General features: G+C 32.6%; 1 protein-coding gene across 1 annotated transcript in view; it reads right to left on the bottom strand.

The window, feature by feature from the left end:
- The window catches only part of LOC106457085 (protein HOS4-like), a 32327-nt gene extending 24771 nt beyond the window's left edge, over positions 1-7556 (bottom strand). The window contains exons 1-3 of the mRNA XM_022382904.1: positions 7408-7556; positions 5953-6160; positions 1014-1089 (exon numbers count right to left, since the gene is read on the bottom strand). Of these exons, the coding sequence (XP_022238612.1) occupies positions 1014-1089; positions 5953-6160; positions 7408-7556 (433 nt within the window). The remainder of the gene's footprint in view (positions 1-1013; positions 1090-5952; positions 6161-7407) is intronic.
- Positions 7557-17226: the final 9670 nt, after the last annotated feature.

The following is a 17226-nucleotide window of genomic DNA, read 5'->3' as shown; positions in this document are numbered from 1 at the left end:
ATTAAAGTATACCTGGTTTTCACACGATCGGTGTAAGTTGGAACAAAGAAAACTTATTAAATACACTAACATTTTAAGGTGGTAAGTTGGAACAAAGAAAACTTACTAAGTACACGAACACTTTATAGGTGGTAAGATGGAACAAAGAAAACTTACAAATACACGAACACTTAATAGGTGGTAAGTTGGAACAAAGAAAACTTACTAAGTACACGAACACTTTATAGATTAATCTTGTCACTTCCAATTCAAATCCTGATTTCCTTGAAGATGCTCTCACGACTCACATTTTCTCTGTTATATCCCCGCTACCATAAACTATCTGTAGAGCTCTAGAAACTCTGTTATATCCCCAATTACATCAACTAGATTTAAACCAAAGATGATGGTGTCAGTAGTACATTTATCTCGTGAGGTGTTAACAGGTATCATCATTTTATCTAATTTTACCAGTTTTGGCCTAAACCATTATTCAAGATTTTGTTAACAGATAGTGCCAGAATGGTGAATGGCTGACAAAAAATAAAAGCACGAACCATTCTTTGATGTGTGAAAGTTAAGTGTTTTTTTTGTGTGTGTTTGTCGAGAACGCCGATTCCGACAAGTCTATCAAGCGTAAATTTCATTGAACAAACCAATTAAGCAACAAAATGGGCAGTTCATTGCCAGAAACGTTAAATCCTATTTTGTACTTTTTTGCTTGTGATATACTGGTCAGTGTCTCTACGATTTGTTGGATTGACCGAGTGAGGTCATTACTACGGGCGAAGCGCCCTCTAGAGTTCATAAGACCTGTATAACGTAGGTTCATATACTTACACACATTCAAAAAAAAAGTGTGAAATTCACACTACTCTAAGTTTCGTTTAATGTGGGGCTGAGCGGGACTCAGTCGTCAGTGTGCCGGACTGTGGATCTGCGGGTCCATCATTCACACCTCACTAACGTAAGTAAATAAATAAATCCTATCAAGATAGGAAAAGGAAAAACAATTTTAATTAAAATTTAATTACCTAAAGTAAATTCGGAAATTTCAATGTCTGTTTGGGCGCAGCTACTCTTCAGTGGTCGAGGCTTAGCCAGGTTTTTCTGAGAACAATAAAAATTAAGAACTTTGATGAGCTAGACATACTCAAATTGTGCATGTAACTATTTGGTAAGTTACTATGCTTCAATGAAATGAAATCAGTAGAACAAACTATTTACATGTATACAGATTAAATAGATTGAAAATTAAATGCTAAAAGGAATAATGAAATGTCGTACAAATATCATAATTCCTTTACTCACTTGTCTTAAAGAACCGAACTGGAGTAACGTTGGAACAACTCAAAATTTTGAGGTGGAGTGTGGAATCTAAATAATTTTAATGTTTGAATGTTTAGTTGCAAGATCAAACTTAGATACAAAACAGGTCACGGGTACCATGTCATCATTGATTCTTCATCACGAGCACATCCGTTCAATATAAAAAGATATAAATCAAAATACTAAGTGTTTGTGTGCAAAGTGAATCGCAAAGCATCTATTTGTTACCAAAACTGTATTCAGTTAGCATGAATGATGAAACGAGTTATTATCAAAACAGTTTATATTTGAAATTATTTAGACTGGCTTTCAAACAGATTGTCAATTAGTAATGAATAGATAAGTTAGTTGATACATTTTTTAATGTAAACTCCTATGTAGTAGTAAGTTATATTCATTAAAGCTGGAGTTATAGACAATTAGTTTAAATCTGGCAAATGCTGACAAAAAAAAATAATGGATGCGCCACGTGCTGGGCAGTACCTCAAGCTTAGAATTCGTAGAGCACATTTTTAAAGTTTAAAGTTTATTTTAAAAAATAGACGTAAAGTATTGTTTATTTGTTGTTAAACACAAAGCTACACAATGGACTATATGTCTGTGCCCACTACGGGCATCAAAGCCCGGTTTTTAACGTTATAAATAAGCCTTCAGACTTACTGTTGAGCCGCTGGGGGCTACACGTAAAGACGCACCAACCAAGAGTCCAACCAGCTAAGAATATTTATTACTCAAACAGAAAAAGTAAATTGTACAAGTACCAAATGATGACATATACACAAAACTGGACTTTTATTGTGATTTATAGTCACTGTATCTGAAATGAATGAGCTCGAAGGAAGGCTTTGCTTTATGAAACTCAAAGAACTGCTCAACTCAGTTAAAAAATAACTTCTGATCAAAGTAAGATATTAATTTAACTCAGTAAATAATGTAGTTAATTTAATATACTGGTCTAGCAAAAATACATAATGTTCTAAAACAGAAAGTTATCATGATTTTAAAACATTGATTTTAGCCGTAATCTCAACAATATCTCATGAGGTTTGGCTGTCTTATGAGACTCAGATTAGTCCTAAAGTAAGTCTATATAATAAACTAACAATACATAATAATCCTTATAGTCAAAAATAAAATAAATAGAAATAAATAAATTATACATATTAAGTATTTTAATCAATGCAGTATAACTATATACAAGACACCTAAACACTTCTTGTTTGATTCATACATCAATACGTCGCTGATTTTTTATCCTTGACTTATGTTACACCAGTATAAGTTCCTAATAATATCTAGTGGCCAAAGAAAGCCCTTTAAACAGTTCAGACTGTACAGCTTTAAATTAGCTGAACATTTGAAATAAATGACTGTTTAGCTATAGAGTCAGCTAGCGGGATGGTACAGATAGTGCAGCAAAAATAAATAAATAAAATAAAACGACTGTTTATGCAGATAAAAAAAAAGCTAATTTAACAAACAACAAAATAGTTCAATAAATAATAAAGTATTAAAATTATAATAAAAAATAATCAAAGTTAACGCTAGGAAAAGAAGTTATTGGTAAAAATGCCCAAAACGACCACGTCCAACTTTTATAAATCATTAGAAGGGAGCGGAGAACTGTTTATATGTTGAGGCATATTGTTGAAATGGCAACTCTGATATCCATACAAAAATGAAGAGGAAGAAGGGAGTTTTATGACAGATATATCTTAGATTTGAAGTCACAAAAGTATGTTTAATACAATACACATACAATTATTTTTCAATCGGAGTTAAGTGACAGGAGGTGATGCTTTTGGCCATAATCAATGAAGGGCATAAGATTAACTAATTCAGTTTTTTGTGATAACATATAAATTATGTATGCAATAAAAGTTAAAACAATTGTCAGAAAAAATCACTGTATTACTTTGGTTGTTTTTGCCCAGTATTTTTCAAATGGCCTCTAAGCGTGTGCTAAGTTGTTACTTATTTAAGCGTGTGCTAAGTTGTTATTTATTTGCAACTTTTAAAAAGTGCAAGATTCTGTTCGCATGAAATACACTAGGGTTGCTTTGTCTTCCATTTAAATACGTGAAGGTTGAGTGAGTTGGTCATTCTAATGTCTAAACTAAACTCTGCAAGTAAGCAAAATAGGAACTGTCAGTGACAGAACAAATAAAAACTCAGTAGTAGTAGTCGAAATAACAATAACAAAAAATTATATACTAAAATCCTAGCTCCGTGAGAGCCTTTAACACTGAAATATGTAGCACAACTAAGATAGTCCATTGTGCAGCTTTGCGCAAGAAAAACCAACCAATAATAAATTAACCAACATCGTAAAGTTGTAAAATATTCCAATAAAACACGTTACAGGCAAAAATGAAGATTTACATGATATAAAACTTAAAATAGAGGGTAATCTAGTCGATATTACTGAGAGATAAGTACAAATAATGTCAACTACACACACGAATTCCTTCAACGTAGTATAATTTATATACACATAAAAAATCACTCCAGTGGGGACTAAAAAAATAAACACTTCTCCCTTGTTGATATTTAATAAGTTACTACCACTTCCTTTGTAAAATAAAATGAAAACTTGAGCGTGTTGAAAATCTGTTTAATTACATCCTGTTTTAAATCCAGACTGGAGGATGGAAATATTGACGATCCAGCACAAATAATTTATCAGGTGGAAACAGAGAAACACTGAAGCAGTTTGAAGTGTAGTTCAAACAGATTTTTTCAAGTTTCAGAATGGAATACGATAATAATGTTCAGCAGACAAGAATTGGCGGTCTCTATAAGCAAGAGACTCCAAGCAGCAGTGGAGTTTGATCACACAGTAGCAGGCATAGAGAGGCTTGTATCTTCCGCCATATATTAGATTAAGGCTAAAATTAGGTGTTCAAGTGTTATTTTAAGGGATTAAACAACTATGAAGGCAAAATACAAAAAAGGTTTAAATTTGTTTGGAAGAGTACGAAACCTCAAACAATCGCTTTTCTTGGCTTTGGAGCCAACTGAGTTCGCCCTCTCTAGTGGAAGTAGAACAATATTAGTGAGCTTTGAAATTTCGTCTCAAATGTAAAGAATTAAAGTACGCGCTGAAAATTTATAGTATTGATCGAAAGCTTCCCACTTTCGCAGAGAGTAGCACGAGCTAAATTTTAATCAGAATTGTTCATAAAGCTTTATATATATTCTACACTGGACAATGATTGTATCTCTCTTTTTTTTCATCGTAAAATTGTAAAAGTATAACATTATAAAGATGTCGAACTTTCAGTATAATGAAATTAAGGGCTAAGCTATAGAATTGCTGACTAGGAAGTGTTGGCTATTCGCATGGCCTGAATTAAGTTGAATGAGTAAGTCTGAATTTTGTTCATCATAGATAATATAGTTTATACATTCAGGTTAGAGTACAATAATATCAATTACGACAAAACAAATATTTTATAGATATGCGCTAACATTGAGACACGCGGAACATTTAACTGAGCTTTAAGACTTCGTTTAATCATTTTGGGAAAGTTGGTAAACATTATGGCAAATCAATGTTTTTGCACATCTAACTAATGTTTAACCTAATAAGCTCTCAACCAAAAGTAAGTCACGGAGAATGAAGAACAGCAAGAACGAGCTGAATTTTTGTAGTAAATGAATTTTTATGAATTAATTTCCGTACTATAAACTCGTTTTGTGGAATATGTTAAAGAATCACCCAGTTTTAAGAATATGTGTGAGGTGGATTATAAGGATTCTTGTTCATTACTTTCTACTTGTTTTAGCTTTGTTCAGGTTAGATCCAAATATACTGCTAATATAATATTTCACAGACTACTGAGTTATTCTAATAGACATTGTATATGAGACCAATCCCTGGGCACAAGGCATACGGTTTTTTTTAAGTAGGATAATATAAAATAAACCGGTATTAGCTTATTGTTACGACTTATGTCATTAGTACCTTCAACTTCAATAGCTATACATACTGAAGATAATTTCCGGATGAACAAGAAATTGTTCAAGGTATGTATATTTTAAAACATTATGCACCATCACGACTTTGTTAACATCAAACGACAGCCTGTAGGCCTAAAGAAATTGCCCAAATAATTATGAAGCCATCACCGTTTTGGTGATGACGAAACTCCACTTAGTAATAAGAATTTACTTTGTCAGAGCTCTTACGAGTCTTGTTTATATGAATACAGATGAGTTTAGGAGAGAAGGCTCACGAAACTTTCACAATGATGGTGATATTGAAGCTGGCCATTCTCAAAACAGTCTGCATCAGTTTTCCAAGATCTTGAACCTGGGTTGAACAAGCCATTTGACGATACCTGAAATATCTCTTATATGTCGCTCCATCCATTCAAGGATCCATCAATATGGATGTATTCTGAACCATCTGACCTTCTACCTAGCAACTATCACTATGACATTAACAGTTTAGTAACATTCAAGGTTTATGTATTTTTGATATTTCACTGTTGGTACTAACTGTTAGTTCATTCACATCAACTTAACCTTCTAGGGACTCTGACACTATTTTCTGATATTTTTGTAAATTTGATAAGTAATATAAAACATCTGTTAACGAAGCTTCTAACAAACTTAATAACATTAAATCAGGAAACTTACTGAGATACTTTTTAGATATCTTTTTGAATTTTGTAACAGTCTAGGTGGCGGTGGTTGTGGTAGGACATTTTTGACCCGAGGAAGGCGTCTCCGTGAATTTCCTTTAAGAAGCGAAGAGACTGGCCTGTGACTCGGAGATCGTACTTGCTGGACACTTGTCCCTGAACTAAGTCTGTGGTGGCCACTGGACCACATTCTCAAAGTGGACCTCAAAAAAGAAAAAACAAATAAACAAAAGTTATGAAATAGTTTTGTCCTGGACTTGAATGAATACTCTTCCAGTTAGTGGCCATATTTAAGTCAGTATGATCGTTCAAAGGCTATGCAGCCTTTAAATAAATAAAAATAAATCTCCAGAGCTAGATATGAACCGTCTTAAAATATGTTTAGTCATTTATACTTGTAATTTAAAAAAATGTTTAAGTTAGCCTAACTCAATTACCGATATTTTTGTAGTTTTCAACAATATTAAGTACTGACATTAAGGTCAATACTTTAAAACACCAACAAATTATTTTTTCCTGAACCTTCTGGAATATATTGATTTAATTTTAAGAAGATCCGGGTAAAAAATAAATTAAAATATAAGACAGCTTCCTTGGCTATACGATAATAAATATAAACATAAAACATTGATCATATCAGATTAATTCTACTTTTACTACAAATGGAGCTTGAAACTAATCTCAGTCATTTTAGTAATTACCACAACCCGGAATAAAGTTTTAAAGAAAAATTAAATCAACTATGCATATTGATTTTGTTTAAAACGAAGTAAGTTAAATCAAGTATTAATACAACTGTAAGAAATTAGCATTAAAATTCTGTGATAAATGCATATCTTCGAGCCAATATTTGTTCATCAAAAGGCTTTTTGTGGTTTAGGTTTTTTCTTTGTGTGACCAGTGACCTCTATATGAAAGTGGATATTAAAGAAAGCCTTCGATCAGTTTTAACTAGATCGTTCTAAAATATTTTTGTGTTTGTATTACACAGTTCTCCTTTTTCAAGTGATGTTCCTATCAAAAGGTTTAATAGCCTTAGTTGGTGCCTTGATGTAGGGATGTCAGAAAAGAGTATTTACTCTAAAAATGTTTCTTTTTTTTGGAAGGTTGGTGTAAAAATGATTGGATTTGAGCAGTTATTATCATTGACTAAACCAATTGTGAGTGACAGGTGGGTGTGACTACGAAAGACAAATAGTATACTTTCGGGATAAAAATGGTGCTTCTGATGTTACAAAATAACAAAAGCAAAAACGAGAAACAACTGAATATACGGTAGTTTACGAATACTGGATCCGCAAACATGTTTTAAACACATACACATATGACATTTATCTTAAGCCTTGAGAGTTAGTCTAAAATTACTCAAACTTCATGAGCTCCTTATCAGTTACTTGTATCTCATTTCTGATTAAAAGACGTATTCGTATTTTATAACCCAATCTACAACCTTGCACTTAGTAAAGCAGGTGTTTTTTCTTCTTCTTTACAACATTTGAATTGCATTACCAAATCCTTTTTATTTACTAACATCATATGCTTCTTGTCCATCTTTTGAAAAGTTGCTAATCCATTTGGGTGTTCTTCAAGAAAATACATCCTTAAAGTACGTCATTTTCTTCATGGAATAATTGTATTTTTCAGGAAGGAATCTTATCAATTTCCACCAGTTCTTTTATTTAGAAACCGTCATCAATGTAATGTGAATACTTATCACACCAGGGCATATTTCTCTTAAGAAACCATTTACTTGCATAGAAATATTTGTTGTTGTAGTTTTTTTTTAACCAATACTGTCAGCATCATCATTGTTAAAGTAATCGTTTTAATCATAACTAATGTCACTAGCACCATCATCATTGTTAAAGTAATCGTTTTACTCATAACTAATGTCACTAGCACCATCATCATTGTTAAAGTAATCGTTTTAATCATAACTAATGTCACTAACACCATCATTGTTAAAGTAATCGTTTTACTCATAACTAATGTCACTAACACCATAACTAATGTAGCACCATCATTAAAGTAATCGTTTTTCATAACTAATGTCACTAACACCATCATTGTTAAAGTAATCGTTTTACTCATAACTAATGTCACTAACACCATCATCATTGTTATAGTAGTCGTTTTCATCATAACTAATGCCACTAACACCATCATCATTGTTATAGTAGTCGTTTTCATCATAACTAATGCCACTAACACCATCATCATTGTTAACATAATCATTTTTGTCATAACTAATGCCACTAACACTATCATTATTGTTAGAGTAATAATTTTCCTCATAATTAATGTCACTAGCACCATCATCGTTGTTAGAGTAATCGTTTTTCTCATAACTAATGTCGCTAACACCATCATCATTGTTATTGCAATCTTTTTCCTCATAACTAATGTCATTAACACCATCATCATTGTTAAAATAACTGTTGACTTAAGAATTAATATCACTAATATAATCATTAATGCCATTAATTTATTTTATTTTGAACTTTTTATACGTCATCACATCAAATATATTCTTTGGGAGAGGGGTAGTGGATGTTTTCCCTCAAAGCATCATCATTAATGGTTATTTCTCTACTATTTTCATAGTCGGTATATAACCCTGTTATGATTCCTTTCCTTACGATGGCTTTATCGGTTGTGAAAAATGAAAATAGTTAAACAGAGTGGTCAGTTTTTTTCATAATGTTTTCTTACATGTGTTTTTTGTATTCGCAAAATTTTGGCTAAAATATACTAGATTACACTTTTAGACCAATTTATTTAAATTACGATGCGCTACGAATGATAGTTTTGCGGTAATTTCTAGGTTGAAAACAACCTTCAATAATTAAATATTTTTTTACTGTCGTGTAAATAAACAGGATATATACAGGTTAAGAACTTGTGAATTAAACACAATTAGAAGAAAATTTCACTTCTTTTGGCGGGTCTTTTGTTAGTGTTTTCATTTTAGGTCATGAAATTAGAAGTAAAGTGGGATAAAATTGTCAGCTTATTTTTATGTTAATAAACATAACAATTTAGGTTCGGTAACGTAAAACATGGGTACATTTCAGGACACAAAATCCTTTATAACCTTTCTACACAAGTATCGTTGTTGTTCGTACATGAAGTTTTTAATAGTGATAATTATCAAACAACTTGAAGTATGTTCATAAACAGTATCACACCACGTTGACATGTAATGTAATAGACTCTTGCGTATAACACACCATTGTTCATGACTTACTAATCAATGCCAAGATTATAAAGGTAACAGTATTCTTTTTTTTTTTTTACTTTTGCCAAAGAAAACAAACGCCATTCTAATACTGGCCCGAGTTTTGCCTAGTAACTAGCGTGCCGAGATGTGAATTCGAGGGTCCATGGTTTGCGTCCCATTGTCGCAAGAAAAAGCGATCTACACTTTAGGGCCATTATAGGAGTAGCGATCAAACTCCACTATCTGATTAAAGTAGTCCAAGAGTTGGTGACAGATGTTATCAGTTCAAAATATGTCGCAGATAGTCCTTGGGGAACACTGGACTAATAACCGAGACAAACCAAACCTAACACAATGCCTATGTCCAGAACATTGATAAAGAACTTTATTTGAGTATGTAACTGTAAAACACACACACACACAAAAAGACGAAAAAGTATCTTTCAGAAAAGAAAGGCTTAAAGAAAATAGTGCCAACAAAAAAGTATGGTTGATAAATGGTTTCTTAAGAAAGTTAGTTTTGTATAACTTTTTACAATGCCTTTGAGCGTGTAGTTGAAGTCCGATTTGCGAACGAAATTGTCGTAAACTTCAGTATATGGTCTTGTATCGCCTTCCTAACATGGTGATACATGTCTATTCATTATAGCACCTTTTTTACACCGATTTTTAACTAAATGAAAGATGAGAGGAAATAACAAAAAATGTTTCCATTATGTAGGTTTTAACAAGCAGAAACATCTAACAACTAGGTGTGTTTAAGGCAAGATCTTTTCTGCTTAATTGGTATTACTTTAAATTTATTGAAATTATTTTCGATTAGGCCCATTAGAAGTGGATTCAATATACAAAAAAACAAGTCATGGTCATCACTAGTTAGGGGTAAAATCTAGCTGAAACATAACTAAAATCATTCTGGGAAGTAAACGATAAATATAAAGAAAGAACAAAAGTTAGTTAAAGAACACTATTTATTTACGAATAGAAAAGTAGAAATATTATTCAGAGGTTAAAGCCAGAAAAAGGTATTTTACAAACATACGTAATCCTTTCCTTTAGACACACCCATTTGAAACCAAGTGGTTAATCATTCAACTCCGTTTGTAACTGAAAATCAGGTCATTTTGACATGATATAAGACCTAAATATGCAAGTAATTTACTTGGAAGCCTTTATCGCTTACAATGAATATGACGTTTTAGTTTTATGACTGTTAAACATCATGTATCTCAACAATAACACGGGAAAAATATACAATAATATGAAAAATTACTATGTAATGATTAGCTTTAGATATAATACTGTCGTCATATAATCTCTATAGGTACTTATTATTATGAACATTACTCGTTAATTATCAGACATCTTTTTAGTTTCGGTGAGGAAAGTATTAAAGAAGAGGTAGAAACCAAATTCACCTTTTTTCTGCCGATGAAGATTCTGCTTGGAAGCACTCAGGTATTGGTTGAGTTGACGTACCCTTGCAAAACAAGAAAAAGACGTGGAATTATTACTTTATTTAGTATATCGATAATACAAATGTGCAGGATAAGCTAATTCTATGGTGTTAGTTATACAAGACTGTTTATTGTAGGCATTATCATCTAATTTATCTTGTGAGTTAACATTTCATGATTGTTTAGTTTTTCATAAAAAGAGGGGTAAAATTAAGTATTTTAAAGGAAAAGTTATGACAAGTTTGGTTACGTAGCTCGGTAAGAGTCGTGCATTGTGTTTGCAATTCATTGGTGTCGAGGCTATAGAAAATTCTAGACGCTTCAGTGATAAACATATAAATAGCGGCGACCAAACGAATAGGAGCAGAGTAAAAGTAAAGTCAAGTGAAAGAAAAGTTCAGTCAAAGAAAAGTCAGAAAACGTGCAGTTAGCCTAGTGTGAGTGAAGAGCCTTAATGGTTGATATTTTAAAATGAGTTTAACAGTTTGATAGAGATAAGGAAGATAACTTGTCTTGTGAGAAATTGTTCTAAACTAATTGAACCCGCCTGTGTGGACTTTGACGAAAAGGAGACAATTATTTGAAGTTCAGGATACGACTGCGGTAACTCACGTGACAGCATAAGTGAATTATACACAGATACTATTGCGATAGAAATGGAGAAAAATAGTTCGGCTTGTCAACCGGATTCTAAAGCAATTGAATCAGCCTAAGTGGACTTTTGAAAAGAATAACAAACTATATAGTGTTTAAAATACAACTGTGATATCCATAGTCTAAATAAGTTTTGTACATACGTTTATCTTGTTTTGAATATATTATTTTAAAACAAGTGGCATGCGTGCTGTCCGTTAGCTGTTCGAATTTATCGTCAACAAGTCACAGACACCGACTGTGGAAGAATCCTTAGCCCACACCCATATACATACTTAAAACCCTGACATATGGTGATAGGCTTCTCACTAAAATTATCATAGAAATATTTCTTCAGAGTATAAAGCGATGCTAGTCAACTAAATACATAACATACTGCCAGATAAAACATCAAACAGTATGCATATTAAATTGACTGTGAGATGGGCGGCTACTGCCTGTTTGAGAAACACTTGTAGAAATATATTTGGTGACATACAATATAATTATGCAGCTCAAGTGCAGAGGACGACGTTTCGAAAGTATTCTGCTTTACTGAAGGCGGAAGACTTTCTAAGCCATCTACAAAACAAGAGGAATAAAGTCGTATTGAACGACAATTTTCAAAACAGGGGGAAGAAAGGCTGTATTGAACGACGATCTTTATTGAATTTTTAAACATAGAGCAAGTAAGCCGTTAAAATCTAATCAATGGTATATATTCAATAGTTTACGGAGTTTATAATTCTTAGTAAATCTATGGCCCTGTAGATCATCTGTCAACACGGAAATAATCCAGTAAAAAATATCCAGTTTTTAATAATGCCTTTCTAATCGTAACCTTTCTACAAAAATATCATGACCTAACTTATGTTTCCGTATAATGTGTAAACCTTTCTGAAAAGTCCGTCTTAATGCTCATTATTAATTCAGATATTTGAAGTAATTTCTAATGGTTCCAAATAACAAACTCTAAGACAAAGATCACACACACACACATATATAACAAAGTTTACAAAAGAAGGGAGTGAAAGTAACAACGGATCAAAGATCTCTCACATACACATATATATAACAAAGTTTACAAAGGAAGGGAGTGAAAGTAACAGCGAATCAAAGATCTCACACACACACATATAACAAAGTTTACAAAGGAAGGGAGTGAAAGTAACAGCGGATGAAAGATCTCTCACATACACATATATAACAAATCTTACAAAGGAAGGGAGTGAAAGTAACAGCGAATCAAAGATCTCTCTCTCCACACACATATATAACAAAGTTTACAAAGGAAGGGAGTGAAAGTAACAGCGAATCAAATATCTCTCTCTCACACACACACACACATATAACAAAGCTTACAAAGGAAAGGAATAGAAGTAACAGCGGATCAAAATTCTCTCACACACAAATATATAACAAAGTTTACAAAGGAAGGGAGTGAAAGTAACAGCGAATCAAAGATCTCTCACACACACATATATAACAACGTTTAAAAAGGAAGGGAGTGAAAGTAACAGCGGATCAAAGATCTTTGTTTCAGTTCATAATTATTAAATTAATTAAATAACATTTTATTCTGTAGTTATTCAGAACACTGACAAAGCTAAATAATATTGCTCCTTTATTGGAGAAAGTTATTTCTGGGCAATTCTTCTTGATTTGTAAATGCAAGGGATATAATAATTATTTTTTTCTATTAATTAACAGAGGAATTATTTATAATGACTTTCCTCTATATTCTTGTCATTATAAAAATGACAAAATGATACAATATAAATAATAATATACATTATATATATATACATATAGCTGGTCCGGGTATGGCCAAGTGGTTGGCTTGCTTGGACTGTGAATCCGAGGATTCCTGGTTCGCGGTTTATTGCTTCTGAAACGTGCTCTGCAATTTGGGGACATGAGTACGCTTTTAGAGTGACAATGAAATCTCACGGAAAATAGCAGTCCAAAATTTGGCGGTGAGTGCTGTTGACTGTCTCCTTCCCTCTAGTCTATTAGCTCAAAACTGGGGACGGGCGTGCGCAGATAAGCCTATATGAAGGTTTGCGCGAAATTTCTGAAACAAACAATATATATATATATATATCTTCGCGACTACCATGAAACCATAGGTTGTTACAATAAGCTAATACAGGTGTAATATGACTGATAAAAAGACTCACATTTATTTTAGTTGGGCTTTTTCTCCGCATCCTCTCATCAAGATAGGGAAGATTTTGTGTTTCTTGCTGAAAGTGAAAGAAAATACAGTTAAAATATGTCATTATAAATAGCTCTTTAAAATATATTAATTTTACATGTTTGCAGAGAATCATTTCATAATTAAGTAATAATTTTCTTCATAAACCAGGTTAAAATTGGTATGTTCTTAGCAGCTTTTACGTTAGTACCGTGTTATGTTTGTGGTGTAAGTAAAAACCACGACGTACTAGTAAATGCGCGGATTACGAGAATTCGATCAATGATTAGTCTCTTAATGAATAATTAACTGATGATGCAAAACTATATGACAATGTTCTAAAGCCTTGTACGGTTAGGCAGTCATTAACCGCCCTTTAACAGTTAACCGTTACTGGCATAATAAATAAGTCAGCTTGCGTAAATCATATTATTCTTTATCCCGAATATATTTAGGATAATTACAACGTAAAGGTAGACCGAGAGAATCGTCTAGAGCTTTAAAAACTTTCTTATTCAATTCAGGGGTGGATCCATAATTTTCAGTTAGAGGGGGGGGGGCAATTTTAAAATAAGTTGCTCGCCATAGACACACCCTACTCTCGAACATTTTTCATATCAAAACACTAATTTACAAACGTGATAAGTTTCATAAAAAATCCAAACTATTTACAAACAAAAATACCCCACACATGTTTCTTTAATTATAATGGCATGTAATAAAAGAGCTAGGGGGAGTAAATTTAGTTAGAATAACAAAAGATTTACATTTCACTTGATAACTATAGCTAGAATATTTCACCCTCGGTTATAAAAACAAACAAACAAAAAACTTTGTTTGCCGAAAAATAGGATAGTCGTCGTTACTTTACAGCTTCGAACGCATTAACACAAAGGTGCAATTAAGAACTAATGCAACAGTTACACACCCAAAGGGTAGTGTGTTTCTGACACCCAGTTTATTGCTATCCTACAAGTAACACATTAAGAAAACGCTTACCAAACCAACTTTCAAACCAAAGATTGTTGAATCATCATTGTAAATCATGTTCTAATGTATTGGATGGCATGCTATATCTATCTATTTTAATTTAGAGAGGACACTATGAAACAGATTGTGAATATGAAGCGTTTGTGTCCGAGATAAAATCATTAAGCTGATGCAATAAATATTACATGCTCATTTATAACAACAAACACTGTAAATTAAATTATCACGATGTTTTGTTTCTTGGTGGCATATTTTTACGCTACTTATTACATTACATTATTTTTAAAAATCACGTGTTAAATGATATCACGGTCTTGATCTATTCACAAACGCTTGGAATCCAAAGTATAGCTTAATTTAGTAATTATTACGCTATTCGAAGTTAAGGTGTACATCGCCATACGTTTAAAAAATATCTGGATTGTTATATAATCTACCTTCAACTAAGGAAAGTACGGGCAGAAAGTGATTGAAAAGACTGACGCAAATATCTTACCGATTTTATGAGAAGCTTGGTTGCCATGGAAACCAGACGTTGGGCTTCGGGAAGAGGAACTCGGCCAACGCGATCGAGTGATCGTCCTCTGCAAAAGCTTAATTTAAAATCTCGTTATATTTTTGAATGTTTATTCATTAATTTATTTGATTGTTTTTTTTGCGCTTCACTGTCGCGTATAATTAAATGAAGACGTGCAAGCTGCTATAATATTAACACATTCACTGGAGGATAAGAGCAGTTCATTTATTTCAGTGTGAGAGTTGACACCTTGTCTCTTAATGTTACATGCAATCAGCATACAATCAAACATTTTCAACACACGTCGAATACTTGTCACACTGAATATGCTCTCACTTTCAGTTGTGGGAGTGGTATAACGTGACGGTTAATTCACTTTTGGTAAAAGAGTAGCCCAAGAGTTGGCGGTTGGTGGTGTTGATTAACTGCTTTCCCTCACTGCTGAATTAGGGACAGCTAGTGCAGATAGCCCCCGTGTAGTTTTGCGCGAAATTTAAAAAAACAACAAGCAAATAAAAACAAACCTAATATAGTATTCTCCATTTGACCTTTACCGTAACGTCATACTATGATTAAAACGTCGCTTGAAAATTCTTCGTTCAGTATACTGCTTCGATTACTTTGCTGTTAACTGAGATGTGCAATCCACTATACACACGCTTGTGAATCTGAAAATAGCGTTTATTGCATGCATGAACTACATAGTTGACAGAGTGTACGTGATTAGGTATCCCTGTGCTTCTCCACACTTTGTATAAAAACAAATAATTTACATCTCTTTCTGAAATACTTGTTCACGTAACGACTTCTGTCACGATAATAAACTTTCTCCTCTTACAAAAAAAATCACAAAAATAGAACAAAAACGAAACTGGAAATGCAGAAGGAATTGTGGGATAGGGGATAATGTTCCTAAGTTATCTTGTTAGAAAAAAAATTACAGGAAGAAAAAAAAAGATTCTAAATGTTTATTTTAAGTGGTATTTTAGAATATTGAACTAATTTCCTAATATTTTTTGTGGAACATTAATATTTCTACAGGTAATTTTATTCCTAATATTAGTAGAAATAAACACCCCCTTTTCACTTCCGCTAGTTATTTAAACACATAACAATCATTAAAGAACAGTCATTAAGCTAACTTCAACCTTCTCTTAGAGCGGTCGTGGCTTATTGGTTAGCGTACTCATCTGTGAATCTAAGGGTTCATGATTCCATGCCCGTTGCTTCAAAAAACGTGTTCTTCGCTTTGGGACACCGGCCGCGTTATAAAAGCGATGGTCAAATCCCACTAATCACACCATTGGTTGGCAAAAAGCAGCCCAAGCCCTGGATTTTCAAAAAGTGACTAGATATATAAAATTATTCTTCTATATTGTTTGAAAATCATAAGGTATTTGGATTTCATAATTGTTTCAAATATGAGTTACTTGACCCCCCTAATTTGTTTTTCTACGGGCACCCTTGAGCCCAAGAGTTGGCGATGGGTGCTGTTGACTAGCTGTCTTCCTTTAATTTAATATATCAGTATTTTAGTGTTGGCTAAGATAACCCTTGTGTAGCTTTGCCCGAAAATTCTAAGCAAACAAATTAATTATTTGGTTTAGGTTTCAGTTTTTTTTTATGTGTAGCTCTACAATATTATTAATTTTCTAGTCCGTTTCTCGTATATAATGAGTTTAATTAAGTTTTAAAGTTCCTTTTTAGTTCTGTCCAGTAGAGTTAGGTTAGTTTTGATGTAAATTTATTGATAATGTAATTACTGTAGGTTAAAAGTACATTTACGATTGATACTGTGTGTTCTTGGATAAAAACTGAGAGCAAATTTACTTATTTATACTATATTAATCATTATAAGTTAAGAAATACTCATGTATTATACCCTGTTTTGAAGTATTAATTAAAGTCCAAATTGTTAATTTTCTTATGATGTTTAATTTAGACAGAGCTCGTTTTCGAAGAAATGAAGCACGAACCGTGAACCTTCGCGTTCATAGTCTGGATACACTAACTACTAGGTCACACCCAGCATTTAATAATAGATTCATCGTTTAAGTACCCTTGCCGTTAACAATATTTTTAACTAACAAGGTTCGGCCAGGTCAGGAGATTTAGGTTAGATTGAAATTCATTTACTAAGTTAACAATGCATATAATCTTCATAAATATACACATTATTAATAATAAAAAACAATAATAATATTCAAATGTATTTTAGACATTATTACCAATAATATTAATAAAATTGCCCCCCC

The sequence above is a fragment of the Limulus polyphemus genome, unplaced genomic scaffold (assembly GCF_000517525.1).
Source record: "Limulus polyphemus unplaced genomic scaffold, Limulus_polyphemus-2.1.2 Scaffold290, whole genome shotgun sequence".
In the NCBI taxonomy this organism is placed as follows: Eukaryota; Metazoa; Arthropoda; class Merostomata; order Xiphosura; family Limulidae; genus Limulus; species Limulus polyphemus.
The sequence above is the reverse complement of the archived record's forward strand: the minus strand, read 5'-3'. Positions and strand labels throughout refer to the sequence as shown.